Raw genomic sequence first — 15132 nt, forward strand, 5'->3', positions numbered from 1 at the left:
TGTTGCTACATGCAGTCAGGTTTATTCTTGGTGAGTCTATATGTGAGCAGGATAGAACCGCTCCATATATATTTTTTAAGCCTGTGACCTTTCGAAAGTAAATCCCCCAGGCCTGTATTCCCAGATACCTCTGGGTGGGGTTGAACCACCAGCCTTTTGTCTAGTAGTTGAGCACTTAACCTTTTATACTACCTAAGAACCAGCCAACCCACTGCCCATAGAGTTCATTCTAACTCGTAGCAACCCCATAGGGCAGAGGAGAATACTCCTTGGGGTTTGAGAAGAACTAGACGATGGAGGCAACCTCAGTAATGAATATACAAAAGGCTACCTTTGGTTTATTCTTATTTAACTCATTTGCTTTATAACTTAAGAACAGAAGATATAAAATTACTTTTTAATTTAAGAAGAAGTGCATATGGGAAAGAATTTTCAAAAAGAGAAATCAGGGATATGTATAAAACCTAAGTTTACAATCAAAGGAAGCATTTTAAGAAACAGAGAATTTTAAATTTTGGGGGAAAATGTTACATTTTTCACCAGCCCCATTGTATGCCAAAATAAACTACCTGTGTAAAATGTCACCACTACAAAAAAGGATGACTAAAATAAAACTAGCAATTTGCATAAACATCTGATTTCAGGATGGAGAAGAATTTATTGCATAAACAACAACAAAAACTCTAGCTGCCATTAAGTCAGTTCTCACTCATAAGAACCGTGTAGGACAGTAGAACTGGTTCAGAAGGTTCCCAGAGCTGTAAATCTTTATGAAACCAGACTGCCACTTCGTTCTTCCGCACAGTGACTGATGGATTCAAAACAGAGCTTTCACTTAGCAGCCCAGTGCTTAATCACTGCACCACCACTGTATAAAGGCTCCTCAAGCTCCTTGGAAACCCTATCCAGGGTCGCTATGCGTTGGAATCGACTCGACAGCACTTACCAACAACATTATATAAAGCAGAGGGAAATTCACCAGGAAAAAAATTTGTATGTTTGATAGCTTAAGAGTAAAACTTTTTGCAGTGCATTAAATTTTTTTTTTTTAATGGAGCCCTGATAGCATAGCAGATTATGAGCTAGGCTGCTAACCTCAAGGTCAGTAGTTCAAATCTCCCATTAGCTCCATGGGAGAAAGATAAGGCTTTCTGCACCTGTAAAGATTTACAGCCTCAGAAACCGTAGATTGCTCTTAGTTGGAACTGACTAGGTGGCACGCAACCACTTCTAACACCATTAAAAAGACCAACAAAATTAAAAGACAAAACCTTAGGGAAGTGTTACCATATGCATGGTGTTATAGTTGCTAAGTGCTGTGAAGTCAGTTGAGTGTGTTCCGACTCATAGTGGCTCATAGTGGATTTCCAAAGAGCAGCTTGTGGGTTTGAACTGCCGACCTTGTGGTGCTGCATCAGGCTTCCATACTCTAGTTTCTGTTCAGATCATATAAATCTTTCACCTATGCATAGATAACAGTTAATATCTTAATTTTATAAAGAATTCAGTGGAAATCCATTTTTAAACCTTTTAAGGCTGTTGCTTTATTAAATTAATGTTTTGTTCTCATTTTAGCAGTTTAAAAATGATACCATTTAGTTCACAGAAGAACTGAAGGCCCTGTGTTAAAATAATGTAGGAGTCCTGGTGTGGCTCTGTGGGTTAATTTTCCAGACTGCAAAGTCGTTTGAACTACAAGGTTGGTAGTTCAGGCTCACCAGCTGCTCCTTGGAAACCCTATGCAGGGTTGCTATGGGTCAGAACCAACTTGACAGCACATAACAACAACAGGTCATATGGTGCTGTGGGATAAGCACTGGACTGCTAACTACAAGATCAGCTGTTCCTTGGAAACCTTCTGTACGGTCACTATGAATTGGCACTGACTCAGTGGCACTTAACAGCAACAACAGGTCACAATGGAGCCAAATCAACACACTACCCAGTGTCCCATTCAGATGAGTAGTTAATAGCTCTGCATCTCTTCATTTTATATTGTGCTGTGTCCCTCTTCTCTCCATTTTGTTTTGTGATCTGATCTGACTTCCTCCCTACTATGGGCCCTCTTCCTCTTTGTATGCCCTAACTAAATTTAACAGAATTTTTCCCCCCGTATTGTTTCTTTTGTCTGATATAGATTTCCTTCCTCTTGCTTTTATTTTGCAACAGCTATATCTTGCACAGTTGGAGGACTTGCCTGAACCTGGAAGTCTTCTTTCCTGGTGCTTGTTTTTCTTTAGAATTATTTATCCGATTAGGAGATATCTGTGAAAGAGCTACCCAACAATAAATGAAAATTTAAAAAGTTCAATTTCTAAACGAATAACTACAAAAAGAAGCATGTTGTTGTTATTAAGTGCTGTCCAGTCGTTTCTGCCCCATAACGAACCATATACAGTTTCCAAGGAGCAGCTGGTGAGCTTGAACCACCGACCCTACAGTTCAGACAACTTTGCAGTCTGATGCCTTAGCCCAAAGTGCCACACCAGGACTCCAAAAAGAAGCCTAGAGCTATGGTAATAGAGAAGGAATAATTGGGATATGTTGATTAGAGAATCCTGTTATTGTTGTTGTTGTTGTTAAGTGCCATCAAGTTGGTTCTGACCCATAGCGACTCTGAACAGGGTTTCCTAGGCTATAAATCTTTATGGGAGCACAAAGCCTCATCTTTCTCCTGCGAAGCAGCTGGTAGTTTCAAACTGCTGACCTTGCACTTTGCAGCCTGATTTGTAACCACTATGCTACCAGCCGATCCGCGGGAGAAAGATGAGGCTTTCTACTCCCATAAAGATTTACACCCTCGGAAACCCTATACAGGGTCGCTATGGGTCGGAACCGACTCGATGGCACATAACAACAACATGCTACCAGAGCTCCTAGAGAATTCTCATGCTGCTTAATTTCTTTATGTATTTAGGAAGGTCTCTTTTTAGTCTTGGTAGCATAATGGCATGATACTAACTGAAAGATTGACGGTTTGAACCCACCCGCAGCATCATGGATGAAGAGACCTGGTGATTTGTTCCCTTAAAAGATTGCTGCCTAGGAAACCCTGTGGGGCAATTCTACTATGTCATATAGGGTCGCTGTCAGATTGTAGACACAGCATTTTCTGGGTGGTTTTGCCTTTAACTAAATTGTGGTTAGGCAGAACTGCTTTATCTGTCTAACAAGTCCTCCAAGCACAGTGGTGGTTGGTTAAACATTAGTGGACATGACCAGTACATGAAAAAGGCTTATTAAAAAGGTTCCATCTTCTTGAAATTAGTGTTCGGTAGGTCATAGACAGGCTATTTAAAAACTGACTCTAAAGAAGCACCACAGTGGGATAGAAAGGGATGTCAGGAAACGTGAATACAGAAAGCTTGGAAGCCCATCTTCAGCCTATAACTGATTGGAATACCTAAAAAGGGGTTCTACAGCTTGCCCAGTGAAATAGGCCTCTTGTGGAGCCTTTGCAGTATATAGGACCTTAAGTGGAATCCTGAGCCCCATCCAGAACCTTCTGAGGTGGGACATTCCCACTGGAAAGGACAAGCAAGACCAGCCTGGAACAACTAGAGCAACAGAAGATACATCTTGAAAGAAATATCAGCAGGAAAAACACAAAACAAAAATGGCAATAGGACTGGCTGTTACAAGAATAAGCAAGTTGTTCTCTGGGAAACCATCAAAGCCTGCAATCAAGTTCCCTCAGGACAAACTCCCCACCCCCTCTAAGACTATAACTCAAAGGGAACACATGAGCAGGCAGGTAAGCTTTCTGACGACCACATTGGTCTAATGATGAGTGGAAGAGGGGGAAAGGCAGCATGAAGAAATGGGCTGAGTCCAGCCACGGTCCATGGATTCCTCTTGACCTGGAGATGACAGAAAGAAGAGGAAGGGCTGGTTGGTCCAAAGTGTTGTGAGACCTAGGGACACTTGAGCCCATCGACAAGGACATAGCCACAGAAGACTAGAGCTGAGAGTGAAGCATCCAGCTGATATGAAGTGAGGAGAGATGCATAAGAACATCCAAACTTGCAGATAGTACCTATTTGACCTAGCCTCAATGTCTTGATAACCAGAACTTGACTAGAGGAAGATTTAAAAAAAAAAATTTTTTTTTTTTGATAAAGCAAACGTTGGTAAATTGCTGCAATTTGATGAACTTGACCTATACTCACGGAGGTAGTAGCTCTAAATACTAACCAAGAGGGAAGGTATCTTCATATCAAGTATCTATTCTATCCCCTCTGTACACAGGGTAGATAGGGAGGGGCAACTTAGACGTTGGCTACCTAAAATGAGGGGGCAATAAAGGCTCAAAGTGACTGGATTACAAGGTTTCAAAAAGGAGTTTAGTTTACGAGTGTGGGGAAGAAAGAGTCCTCACTGAATAGTTTTCATCTTGTCTAAATGAAGTTTTCATCTTGTCTAGGGAAAAAGAGATGGGGATAAGATTCTTATGATTCAAAAGTGAGTAATTGTTATCATGACTAATTGAGACTGTCACAATTGTAAAAGAAGTTTTGTAACAAAAATGAGGGAATAGTGAATCTTACAGTCCAGAAATAGAGGACCCTAAGACCATCAAGGGAGAAGAGCACAAGCAAAATGCAAGACCTTAACCAGAGATGGAGGCAGAGACGGGGACATGGAGAGAGGGAGCAGCTGAGGACTCTAGATTTGTGGGGAGAGAGGGACTGAGAGCTTGGGGCCAGGAGGCAGACTTGCAGAATGTGCCCTTTTGTGGTATTAATTATTATACATGCCTGAGTGTTAAAAAAAAAAAATAATAAAGCTAAAATGAATAGAAATGCTGTTAACTGATGGTACATGGAGGGGATTATAATTATTATAATGAAACACAAAGTATATGATTTGTTGAATGTAAAACTGATGATCTGCCCTGTAAACTTTCACTCAGTTCACAATAGAAACTATAAAAAAAAAAAAAAGCACCACAGATTATCTGCAGATTATCAACAGATCACATTTGGGAAAACAATGCCTTACAGGATAAGGGATAGCTTTTCATTTTGCCCCCACCTCACTTCTAGCCTTATTTCCCACTAGTCTGTCCCCACACATTCCATGTGTCAGACATGCTAAGCCCCTTGAGTTCTCAGCATGTCTTAATTTCTCATGCCTATATATTCTTGCATGGAGCCCTAGTAGCGTAGTGGTTACGAATAGGGCTGCGAACCTCAAGGTCAACAGTTTGAAACTACCAGCCGTTCCGCCGGAAAAAGATGAGGCTTTCTCCTCCCCGTAAAGATTTACAGCCTCGGAAACCCTGTACAGGGTCACTATGAGTCTAAACCAATTCCAAGGCATACCACCACCATATATCCTTGCATATGCTGGGCCCACTGCCTAAAATACCCTTCTCTTTTTTAATTTTTCAAGTCTTTATTGAAGCAGCTCCCCATAGCCCTCCTTCTCAAACTGGGTTAAACTGCAGTCTCCCTCACTGATCCCATTCTGCTATAGCATTTAACACAGTGTTCTATCTATCGTTGGTTTCCTTGTCGGCCCTCTACTAGATTGTACATTCACTCCCATCTTCATTTCTGTTCCTCCAACGTCCTGCACATTGTAAATAGTACAGTAAATGTTATATTCAAGATTCTTTTGCCTCTTCAGATCTTTGAGCTTACTTATTTTTGTTACATGCCCTCAAGTCAGCTCCAACTCCTAGCAGCTCTATATAGGGTTTCAGAGGAATGACTGGTGGGTTTAAACCGTGGAGTCGGTTCCAACCCATAGCGACCCTGCACAAGGTTTCCAAGGCTGTAAATCTTTACGGGAGCAGAAGGCCTCATCTTTTTTCCTGTGGAACCGCTGGTAGTTTCGAACTGCTGACCTTGAGGTTGGTAGCCCGACTCGTAACCACTAAGCTGTTTACAGGCACAGAAAGCCTCTTCTTTCTTTCACAGAGTAACTGGTAGAATCAAACTGTTGACCTTGTGGTTAGCAGACCATCACATAACCCACTACGCTACCAGGGCCCCTTCTTAGGTTTATTAGATCTAAAGAAATGCTCTTGTGGCAGCTCTATACTCCCCCTTGTATTCTGAGTTTGGTGTGGTTTTAAGTAGATAGTACTTCCATTATACAGGAGCAATTACTTAGTATGTTATTTGTAAAAGCAAATTCACTTTACCTTACAAAGTGACAAAAAGATTAGTAATAAATAAGGCACTGTGGCTATATGCCATACATTTATTCATTATTTTGCTTTTCTTTAGTTTTATGACCTGTAACCATTCATTCTACACGATTGTCTGTATTTCAGATGGAGCAGCTATCAGATGAAGAAATTGACCATGGTGCTGAAGAAGACAGTGACAAGGAAGATCAGGACCTGGACAAAATGTTTGGAGCCTGGCTCGGAGAGCTAGACAAACTTACTCAGGTTAGAAGGAGTGCTCAAAAAACTAGTTGAATTTGAAGTCATCACTGTGAGCTAAAACTCTAATGTATAGACATAAGTTAAATTTCAAAGTATTGCCAGAAAGTAAAAATGTTCAAAATATTAACAAGTAAATGGATAGTAACTGTAGACCACAAGATATTTTCTCCCTGTTTTAAGGAGTTTGTTGTTTTTTTTAAAGACAAATTTTAGCAAATCTAATCCCATAACTAAGTAAATTTGAATGCGTTTTATAACAAATTATTTCCTCTCATGCAAATATTTTCCCTTACATGATTTCAGAATACTGACAAAATTTTATTCGAGACTATTTTTAAACGACAAAGTTTTATTTTATTTTATTGGACTTTGAGTTGTTGGGTTTTTTCTTGAATTACCTTATCCTCTAAACCAAATTGCTTTTAAAGTAAAAGTGTATACACTATTACTGATCTAGCTAATATTCAATATACGAAGATGTATTGATTATTTTTATCATCAAGGAAAGTGTTTTTGCTCTTTTGTTGCCTGTCTCCATGTACACAGCAGATAATTATAATAAATGTTTGTGTATGTGGATTCATAAATAGATTGAGTTTTAATATCACTTCAAATATATTCAAGTTGTTTTACCCAAAAAAAGGAATAAAAAACAAAAACCAGACATTAGCTACCTATTATTTGTAATTTCTATTTAGAGTAGGAATAGGCCCTAAATTGTAGCAGGAGATTAAGATTGAGATTAATGGAGACTTTTTTGCCTTTGTGTGTGTGTGAAATTTTGAAATAAGGCACTGAAAATGTTATCGATCTCCTTTATTTCATGTTTTTAAAGATAGGATAGATGCTATGTATGGGTTATTTTAAATACTATCTTGATTCAAAAGAATAAGAAAGATTGCATTCTGGTCTAATTCCATGGTTCTGAAATAGAATATTCAGCATTAAAAACTGTAATCTTATTTAATATTATAACCACACCGCTTGGTTTGCCATTGAATAATTTCCAACTCATAACATCCGTATAGGGTTTCCAAAGCTGCATATTTGTTTTGTTTTGTTTTTAGCTTTTTATTATGAATTGAGTGAAGGTTTATAGAATAGATCGTCAATCCCACATTCAGCAGCTTATACACTTCATGTCATTACAGTGATTGCAATCCACTTTGTGTACCATCAGTTCACAGGATTTACCTCTATTTCCTTTTTTCCCCTTTCCCTCCCCTAACCCATAACCATCATAGATTGTTTCATTTACGAAAATGTTTTCTTAACTTTTTACAACAGCGGTCTCATGCAATATTTGTTCTTTTTATTAATTTTTTTTCAACTTTTAACTGTGAATTGAGTGAAGGTTTACAGAACAGATCGATCATCAGTCCCACATACAGCAAAATTGTGCCCTTCTTGTCATTACAATGTCAGTCTTCATGGGAGCAGAAAGTCTCATCTTTCCCCCACAGAGCAACTTGAACTAACAACCTTGCAGTTAGCAGTACAGTGCTTATCCTACAGAGCCACCAGCCCTCCTTATTTAATACTGTATATTTATTATATTCAAATTTCTATATTTAATTCTAAGTAGAAATAAAAACGTAAGAGACTCAGTTTTGTATATGTATGTAAATGAATAGACGTTAAGTAACTACTGACCCTCTCCTTGAATTTTTCTGTTGTTAAGCATCTTCTTTTCCTTATTATAGACAGGGTGCAGAGAAAAGTGTCATTAAAAGGGCAGTGAGATAACATACAAGTCAGCCTTTCCCTGAAGTACAGTATAATTGTAGCCTTGTTACAGACAGGACTAGGCAGTTTAGCTAGATTACAGTTTGCCCCTATCTTGATAGAGGGCTTAAAGAGAACAAGGGTATTCCATCATTGTTTGAAATCATAGCTGCTCGTTGTTATGTTCTAGGGTTTCACTGATTTTAAGCCCAGAACTGTCCCGTATCTTCAGGCTACTCCATGCCAAGATTGAGACTGTGCTGGACCCAAAACAAATCCCTTTGAGGAAAGAGATGGCAGAAATCTCTGAATGGTTTTTTCTATTTCTTATCAGACCATATTCATATACCTAGGTTATTTTTAGTGCATATATGTAAAATGAAGTTAGTCACCATATATTATGTATTTAGATATTTACTCTGAACTCTGACAGTCTCCAGTGTTAATGTGCTTTAGAAGTAAGCGTATATCTAAAACTTGTAATAACTAATTAAAATTACAATGTGAAAACCACTTATACTTTTCTATAAAGCTATTACTTAGAAGAATATTAGTTTTATTAACTATTATTTGGCAATTCCTTTAATCTTAAAACATAAACTATTACATAAACATACTTTTTTAGAGTTTGGATTCTGACAAGCCCGTGGAACCAGTAAAAAGATCTCCTCTTCGCCAGGAAACAAACATGGCCAATTTTTCTTATCGCTTCTCCATATACAACTTGAATGGTAAGATGTAACTAGAAATAAAAACTTAAATATTATTATGCTAAATTATATAATGTAGAAACAGTGCAGCTATAATTCCTACTAGCTCAAGATAAAACTGTATGCATATTTTATTCAATTATTATGTTGATTTATACATTACATTAGTAAATCAAACAACTACAGGAAAAAAAAACAACTGAAACACTCTTCTGCTTGCTGTTGTTAGGTGCCATTGAATCAGTACCGACTCAGAGCAACCCTATGCATAGAACAAAACACTGCCTGGTCCTTGGTCAACCTCTCAATTGTTGCCACGCTTGAGCCCATTGATGCTGCCACTTGGCCAATCCATCTCACTGGGCGTCTTCTCATTCTCTCCGACCATCCACCTTACCAAACATGATATCCTTCTCTAGCAACTGGTCCCTCCTGACAATATGTCCAAAGCATGAGAGACGAAGTTTGGCTATCTTAGCTTTCAGGGAGCACTCTGGCTGTACTTCTTCCAACACAGATCTGTTGGTTCTTTTGGGAGACTGTGGTACTCTTCTGCTTAACTTACAATAAGTGACAGTACATATTCAGGTGGAACCTCAAACACAAATAATTGCATTTTTGGCTTTTTCACTGAGTTTCAAGTCCAGTGAAATTACTTGTCAGTAATTTAAAAATCAGTCCGGCAACTTTTGTTTCATAAGCTATAAAAAATCAACTTTGTAATATTTGGAGTTGACACTCCAATCTAATTTTTCTCAACCATATTCTTATGTTTTCATGCCTTCACTTCTTTCAATACTGACATTGCTACTAGAGCATTGATGATATTCACAACTTATTACAAGTTCCCATAATATGTTGCATGGTGGATGTGGTTAAAACCAGGGAATAGAGCAAGATTTTTGCATTATTTTTTTTAACAGTATTCAGTTAACAGTATTTATTCATTTTAACATTTTTTTTAAAAAAAAACACTCAGGCATATGTAATAATTTATACCAAAGGGCACATTCTGCAAGGCAGCCTCCTGGCCTCCAGGTCTCAGTCCCTCTCTTCCCATGAGTCTACAGTCCTCATCTGTTCCCTCTCTCCATGTCCCCATCTCTGCCTCCATCTCTGGTGTTGCTGCTTCTCTGGATAAGGTCCCACATTCCGCTTTTGCTCTTCTCCCTTGATGGTCTTAGGATCCTCTGTTTCTGCCTTTACAATTGTGACAGTTGCAGTTAGTCATGATAATTACTCACTATTGAATCATAAGAATTTTATCCTAATCTCTTTTTACCAGACCCATCTAGACAAGATGAAAACTATTCAGTGGGGACTCTTATCTTCCCCCACACACTTGTTTTTCCCTACAGCAGAAATTTATTATTTTTTATAAAAATATCCCAGTAGTTAGTTATAACAACAAAAATTATCTTCGTAAACCTAGTATCATGAACCTTTAAGGTTAAAATTCTATGCCAATTTATATCTTTTTTAAAACTGTTTTATTGTGAATAATGTGATAGTTTACATCCCCCACACACTCTTAAACTAAACTCCCTATTGAAACCTGTCACTTTGTACCTTTGTCGCCCCCTCATTTTAGGTAGCCAGTGTCTAAGTTGCCCATCCCTATCTACCCTGTGTACAGGGAAGATAGCATAGATACATGACATGAAGATTCCATCCCTTTCAGTTGGTATTTAGAGCTACTACCTCTATGAGTATGGGTCAAGTTCATCAGATTGTAGCAATTTACCCTCATTTGCTTTATCAAAATTTTTTGTTTTGTTTTTATCTTTTTCTAGTCAAGTTCTGATCATCAAGCCGTTGAGACTAGGTCAAATGAGTACTATCTGCAGGTTTGGGTGTTCTTGTGCGTCTCCCCTCACTTCATATCAGCTGGATGCTTCACTCTCAGCTCTAGCCTTCTGTGGCTATGTCCTTGTCCATGGGCTCAGGTGTCCCCAGATCTTACCACACTTTGGACCAGCCAGCCCTTCCTCTTCTCTCATCTCCAGGTCAACAGGAGTCCATGAAACGTTGTCAAACTCATCCCATTTCTTCATTGCCGCCTTTCCCCCATTTCCACTCACCAGTAGACCAATGTGGTTGCCAGCAAGCTTACATGCGTGCTTATGTGTTCAGTCTTAGAGGGGGGTTTGTCCTGAAATAATTTGATTGCCTGCCTTGATGGCTTCCTGGTGAAAAGCTTGCTTATTCTTATAGTAGCCAGTCCTACTAACATTTTTGTTTTGGGTTTTTCCTGCTGATCTTTCTTTAAAGATGTATATTCTGTTGCTCTAGCTGTTCCAGGCTGGTCTTGCTTGTCATTTCTAGTGGGAATGTCCCACCTCAGAAGGTTCTGGATGGGGCTCAGGATTCCACTTAAGGTCCTATACACTGCAAAGGTGCAAAGGCTTTGCAAGAGGCCTACTTTACTGGGCAAGTTGTAGGACCCCTTTTAGGTATTCCAGTCAATTATAACCTAAAGACAGGCTTACAAGCTTTCTGTAGTCATGTTTCCCAACATTCCTTTCTATCGCACTCAAGTGTCTATTTTACAATAGTAGGCAAGGGAAACCAATATTAGTAAGATAGTCAAGCAGCTTAGCATTATTTCCCCTCTTCAGACTATGCCTCAATCCTTGTACCATAGAGCTCTGTTGTTCCAAGTTTGAGCATGCATCACTATTTACCTCTGTCCCATTTAGCCCATGGAAACCTTTCTCCGTGTTCCCCTATCTACCTTGTTCTTTCACCTCCTCCCACTTCTTGTGTACTGCCCTCCACAACACCCGAACTATGATGTGTCTGCCCCTACCCTGTGCTCTACTGTCGCCTCCCTCCACCTCTCCCAAAGCCTCCACCCCACCCCCACCGGTAACCAACAAAGGAAAAAAAAATTTTTCCCCCGTTAGTATGGGTATCTTTTTTAAGCTTTTACAATAGTGGTCTTATGCAATATTTGTCCTTTTGTGACTAATTTTACTCAGCTTAATGTCCTTAAGGTTCGTCCATGTTATGCTGTAGCTTGCGGCTTCCTTGTTATTCTTCAATATAGCATAATATTCCATTGTGTATATGTACCAAAGTTTGGTTATCCATTCTTCCATTGATGGGCACTTAGGCTGTCTCTATCTTTTTGCTATTATGAATACTGCTGCTATGAACATGGGTGTGCATATATCTGCTCATGTTATGGCTTGTATTTCTTGTGGATAAATACCAAGTAGAGGAATTGCTGGATCTTATGGTATTTCCATTTCCAACATTCTGAGAAAGTGTGCCATACTGTTTTCCAGAGTGGTTGGAAGATTACTACTAATCTTAAAATTATGAAGTAGTTCCTTCTACAAATTTATCTTGGAATTTAAGACAAAGAAAGAAACTGTTATAGATACTTTATTTGATGGACTGTGTACTCAATGAGGATTTCTGGTGTGGTGCTTTAGGATCAGCACTAGACTTCAACCACGTGGTTGGCAGTTCAAACCCAGACACTGCTTTTCAGAAAACCTATACAGGGTCAGTATGCATCGGAACTGACTCCATGGCACTTAACAACAACATACCCAATGGGTTTAAATCTTTTGCTTCTTCCCTTGCATTTATTAACTGTTGGTGTAAAGTGTCATCAAGTCAGTTCCAACTCATAGCAACTCTGTGTAGGTTTCCAAAGAGGAGCAGGTGAGTATGAACCACCAACCTTGCAATTAGCAGTCCATTGCTTATCCTACAGGGCCATATGGACCCCGTGATTTTTAATAGAATGTGTAAATTCTGATTCATCTATTCCAGAAACATTGTGTGTGTTTTCATTGCAGAAGCTCTGAATCAGGGAGAGACTGTGGATCTGGATGCCCTGATGGCCGATCTTTGCTCTATAGAGCAGGAGCTCAGCAGTATTGGGTCAGGAAATAGTAAGCGTCAAATCACAGAAACAAAAGCTACCCAGAAATTACCTGCTAGTCGACATACATCAAGACATGGAACCTTGAAAGGATTGTCTTCTTCATCTAATAGGATTACTAAACCTTCACATGCCAACTATTCTCTGGATGACATCACTGCACAGTTAGAACAGGCCTCGTTGAGCATGGATGAGGCTGCTCAACAATCAGTACTAGAAGATACTAAGCCCTTAGTAACTAATCAGCACAGAAGAACAGCATCAGCAGGCACAGTGAGTGATACTGAAGTACGTTCTATGAGCAACTCCTCCCGTTCCAGCATCACTTCTGCAGCTTCTAGCATGGACTCTTTGGATATTGATAAAGTAACACGTCCGCAAGAACTGGATTTGACACATCAAGGGCAACCAATCACGGAGGTAAAGAGATGGAACTAGTATTTGGATTTTTAGTACTTACGATACTTTCAATAGTGTAAGTGATATTGAAAGAATACCGTATTTTTTGTATATAATGTGCCCACCTAAATCATGTGCACATGTATATAACATTCATAACAAACTAATGCATAGGAGGGTTGCAAAGTTTTCCAGAAACCTGTAACACACTCATTCTTTGCATAAAAATACAGTTGTTGTTGTTTTTTTCAATGTTTACACTTCATAAAAGACACCCCTGTACTAAGTTTTAAAGTTACATCCCAGAAAGAATATATTATCAGACATGGTAGTATCACAAAGATAATTGGGATTTAGTTTCTTCTTTTGATACTCACAACTATATGAAGTGTTTGAAGTAATGCCAGTCATTTCACATGATGAAAAAAAATTTTAATGTCGTTTACAAATGATGATATTTTGCAAAGTCATCATAGATATTAAGCTGGTACTTGCTTTTTAAGTGTATCATTTTAGAATAGCAAGAAGAAAAATGTCGCCATTGTAGCCCTCCAAGAGTCTAGTTTTCAGCAGGTTGTAATAATCTTCAGAATTTATTCCACTTTATTGTCGAAGAGTCAATGTGGCATAGTAGAAATCAGAAAACTTGGTTTAAGACCTCCCTTTTTCTAGAAAATTCTTAAAATGGTATCTAATGTATTCATGGGCCATGGTAACAGGTTATCAGGTGGTGTTCAGTGACTGTAGGGATGGATTTATGATGCAGTACATTTATTAAAAGCTGAGTTTGGTAAAGGTGAATAATTTATTAATTTGTTTTCATCAAAGAGATGGTTTAGTCATAGGTGGAAGCAAGAAAGAAGAACTCAGTGGAGATAGGATAAAGCCAGCTTTTTCTCTCAGCTTGTGTTTACAGTGTTGTCTAATGCAGGGTAAAGGAATCTACTCATGAATGATCAATACTAGTGAAAAATATTACAAACATTGTTTTGGGGACTGTGAGAAATTTTTAATGTATACATATTTGACGCCATCAATTTTTTTCCCATTGAGTAGTTTTTTAGATTAAAATTCCGTCAGTCAGTAACTCGTTGTATCTAGCCATGTGCCTAGCTTTTTTTTTCCTCTAGATTTTATTTATTTTGTGTTGTTAAGAATATACACAGCAAAACACGCACCAATTGAACCATTTCTGCATGTACAATTTAGAGATATTGGTTACATTCTTCAAGTTAAGCAACCATTCCTACCCTCCTCTTCTGAATTGATCCTTCCTCATTAACACAAACCTAATTGCCCTTGATATCTAATCTTTCAAATTGAAGTTGTCAGTTAATCCCCATGTAAACAGTTCTTTAAAAAAAAACGTAATACTCAAGGCAAAACTCTTTTATTAGTTAAGCTAAACTGTTGTTCGGTTTCAAGATGACTTTGAGGGATATTTTTGATTTAAGGTTTAAATATTATTTCGCCTAAATAGTTTTGTATATTCATTAGTTGATGGGCATTTAGCTTGTTTTCCTCCTTTTGACAGTTGCGAATAGTGCTGTAATGAAATTGCCATACAAGTCTGCTTTTTGTCCTCTATGTGTAAACATTCCTGTATATAAACTTTCAGGACCTATATACCTCAGAGTGGAATTGCTGGGTCACCTAATAGTTCTAGGGAGCACGGTAGCACCATCCGATAAGCGCTGGACTACAAACAACAGACTCTGAGGTTCGAGCCTGCCAGCCATTCTTCAGGATGAGGCTTTTTGCTCCTGCAAAAATTTAAAAGCCTTGGAAACCCTACATAGGGTTGGTATGAGTTGGAACCGACTTGACAGCACTTAACAACGACAATGGTAGTTCTATTTTTAGGGGTTTTTTGGTTTTTTATTTTGGAGGAAGGGCCACGCTCTTTTCCATAGAGGCTATACCATTTTGCATTCCCAACAACAGTATTTGTTGTTTTTCTCTTTCTATAACTCTTAGTCATCCTAGTGGCAGTGTAATGG

General features: G+C 38.6%; 1 protein-coding gene across 1 annotated transcript in view; it reads left to right on the plus strand.

Moving 5' to 3' along the window:
• The first annotated feature begins 6283 nt into the window (after positions 1–6283).
• The window catches only part of RAPH1 (Ras association (RalGDS/AF-6) and pleckstrin homology domains 1), a 69705-nt gene continuing 60856 nt past the window's right edge, over positions 6284–15132 (plus strand). Inside the window, exons 1-3 of the mRNA XM_006862025.1 lie at positions 6284–6403; positions 8751–8856; positions 12648–13153. Of these exons, the coding sequence (XP_006862087.1) occupies positions 6284–6403; positions 8751–8856; positions 12648–13153 (732 nt within the window). The remainder of the gene's footprint in view (positions 6404–8750; positions 8857–12647; positions 13154–15132) is intronic.

Source organism: Chrysochloris asiatica, unplaced genomic scaffold (genome assembly GCF_000296735.1).
Source record: "Chrysochloris asiatica unplaced genomic scaffold, ChrAsi1.0 scaffold00045, whole genome shotgun sequence".
NCBI lineage: Eukaryota > Metazoa > Chordata > Mammalia > Afrosoricida > Chrysochloridae > Chrysochloris > Chrysochloris asiatica.